Source organism: Aquarana catesbeiana, linkage group LG10, assembly GCF_042186555.1.
Source record: "Aquarana catesbeiana isolate 2022-GZ linkage group LG10, ASM4218655v1, whole genome shotgun sequence".
Classification (NCBI taxonomy): domain Eukaryota; kingdom Metazoa; phylum Chordata; class Amphibia; order Anura; family Ranidae; genus Aquarana; species Aquarana catesbeiana.
Window position 1 is genome coordinate 208,479,299 of NC_133333.1, and position 2,935 is coordinate 208,482,233.

At 42.5% G+C, this 2,935-nt stretch overlaps 1 protein-coding gene across 1 annotated transcript; it reads right to left on the bottom strand.

The window, feature by feature from the left end:
• Nucleotides 1–1,686: 1,686 nt before the first annotated feature.
• Nucleotides 1,687–2,622, bottom strand: LOC141109882 (olfactory receptor 11A1-like). The gene has a single exon (XM_073601138.1). The coding sequence runs from the start codon at nt 2,620–2,622 to the stop codon at nt 1,687–1,689; it is 936 nt and encodes a 311-aa protein (XP_073457239.1).
• Between the last annotated feature and the right edge of the window lie 313 nt (nt 2,623–2,935).

Below are 2,935 nucleotides of genomic sequence, written 5' to 3' on the forward strand. Positions count from 1 at the left end.
AACCAGATCACCGGGGGAAAATGAAAGAGAAAAAAAGGCTAAAACAAGAAAACAAATGCAGCCACTACATCTAAGAATTGGGAAGCTGTAATATTCTAAATGTTAGTTTTTGGGTGTAGATACACTTTAAATCTTCAGATTTAGAGCCCCCTATTCCAATTGGCAATGCTTCTCAGGGAGTACCCCTTGGAGTACTGTGCAAGGGATGTGTTGGTCTGCTGGGAATCCAGATGGGGGTGCTCTGTGTGAGTTTAGCCATCTGGATCTCTGGCATTCTTCAGGACAGATTGATAAAGTTCTGAAATAAACACAAAATATAAATAAAGCTGCTTTTTTTTGTACATCCTGGGACACAGAGTATCTTCCTTCTCACAACAATAGGGTTATGCTGGCACCTTCAGGTGATTAGACACTGGCAATAAAGGGGAAGACAGGAATCCATCCCTATCCAGTTTTTTGCTAGTGTCCTTTTTGCCTAAGTAGGTTTCTTCATTCCATCTTAACCAGGATATTGTACTACCATCTTTCTGTCTGAATCCTTAGATGATGGGGGGGACAAAGTTTTGCATGCTTAGGATGTGGTTTATGCCATCAGGTGTTACCTGAATTCAACTGCTGCTATTTGCCAGTTGGATTTCCGCTTTGTGCTTCCTGAGGACCCAAAGGAAGGTCATTCAACTTCTAAATCTTAAATTCCTCTATGGATTCGACAACGTATTTCTTTCTCACGCTTATGTCTTAAAGCAGTTCAAAAAGGGATTAAGGTGCTGCAACCTGAAAAACAACTCTCAGGCTAAGGCTTAAACATTACTGTGCCAGACAGCAGTCTCCATCTGCTTGTGTACAGACATCCAAATCACGACATGTCGATAACAAGGTGAGTATAAAAGCTTCTTCTTTATTAATTAAAGCGGAGTTCCACCCATATAAAAGTCAGCAGCTACAAAAAGTGTAACTGATGACTTTTATTAATCGGACACTCACCTGTCCCACGGTCCAGCGATGCGGGTGTACAAGTCCCGCTCCTCTCCCCCTCCTCTCTGCGGCGCCAGCATTGTCACTGTGGGCGCCCGGCTGTGGCTTCACACCTGGACATGCACTGCACATGCGCGAACCGTGCTGCACCCTGTGACTGGCCAGGCAATCATCTGGGACCTGTGACGTGTCCCAGATGATTGCCGAGAGGGAGAGGGGAACTTCCTTCCAGCACCGCGGTGCCCCAGGAGGAAGTGGGAGCTGGATCCCTCTAAAAAGAGAGTATCCGCTCCCCCCCCCCCAAAAAAAAATGACATGCCAAATGTGGCATGTCAGGGGGTCACCTTCACTTAAAGCGGAAGTGCCATTTTTGGGTGGAACGCCACTTTAAGGAGTAAAATGTTCCATAGGGCAACCAACTGTAACGTGTTTTCATCACGAGATAACCTTACTCATAGCTCATAGTAAGCTATGAGTAAGGTCATCTTTTGACAGAAACCCATTAGCGTTGGTTACTCTATGGGACATTTTACTCCTTAATTGGTAAAGAAGAAGCTTTTATACTCACCTTTTTGAAGACATGCCGTCATGATTTGAGATTTATGAGAGGCCTTCAGTATAGCAAAATAAGTACAGTTTTTTGACTTTTCACTATTCTGGAACAGGAAGGATTATTATTACTTTTCCAAGTTTTACATAAACCAGCGTATCTTATATTTTGTACCTGAAGCAGAACATTTTTATAAAGGTTGTTTTTATCTCTTGGTTTCGTAATGAGTATATTAGGGGATTTAAAGATGGGGTGATGACTGTGTACAGTAGGGAGAGAATTTTAAGTGCAGTGACAGAGTTCCCGGACGATGGAATTAGATATATAGACATGAGAGATAAGTAAAATATACAGACAACTGTCAGGTGGGAACTGCAGGTTGAGAATGCCTTCTGCCTTCCAGTTCCATTGGGGATCTTAACAATCACAATGGAAATGCAGATGTAACTGATAATAATCAAGATAAATGGTAAAAGGGTCACCGGCGCTGTTAGGATGAGATCCACAATCTGTAACAAGCGAGTATCGGAGCAAGAGAGACGGAGGATGGGTACATAGTCACAGAAGAAATGATCAATGATGTTTGGCCCACAGAAATGCAGGTTGGACATTAACAGTGCTATGGTTAAAGTGATAGCAAAACTTAGAACCCAGGACCAAGCAACTAGGTGTTGTTTCAACTTTGTGCCCATCACTGGCAGGTAAGACAATGGATCACAGATAGCTAGGTATCGGTCGTAAGACATGACGGTGAGCAGAAGACATTCAGTTCCAGTGGAAGCTCCAAAGAGTTGGAATTGGGTAATGCATTCGATAAATGGCATTGTGCGCCCTTCCTCCAAGATGATGTGCAATAGATTTGGCACGATGTCCGAGGTGAGCATCATATCCGAAAAGGACAGATGGCAAAGGAAAAAGTACATCGGTGAGTGTAAGAGTTGGCTGGTGAGTATGAGTATAATTATTGTTATGTTCCCTAGCAAAGTCATTACATAGACCAACAAACATAGTACAAACAAAATTACTCGGAACCCACCGAGACTCCCGAAACCAAGGAGAAGGAATTCTGTGACCCCAGTCTGGTTCTTCCTACTCATGTCCTTAGAACACAAACTGTCTCGGAGAGCGGAGTACTCTTGATGTCTTTGAACTCTTTGTACAGAACTATTGCTGAGATTGTGTAGGTTCAACTTTCTGGTCAACTTAATTTCTCAAAAGTTAAGTGGGTTTACTTTTTCCAACATTCTGAAAGACCATAAAAGCAGTAAGCTTGAACGTAGGTGTCTGTCTGGACTTTGCAGCAGTTTCCTATTCGTTGCTAAGCAATAAGACCAAAACTATTTACTTTACATATTTAACGTTCTTGTCCTTTTTTAACCACTATATGCTGTTATAGCTAAATTCACATTC

What these genes read in the sequence shown, in the direction of transcription:
- LOC141109882 (XM_073601138.1), bottom strand. Translation starts at nt 2,622, where the DNA reads ATGAGTAGGAAGAACCAGACTGGGGTCACAGAATTCCTTCTCCTTGGT.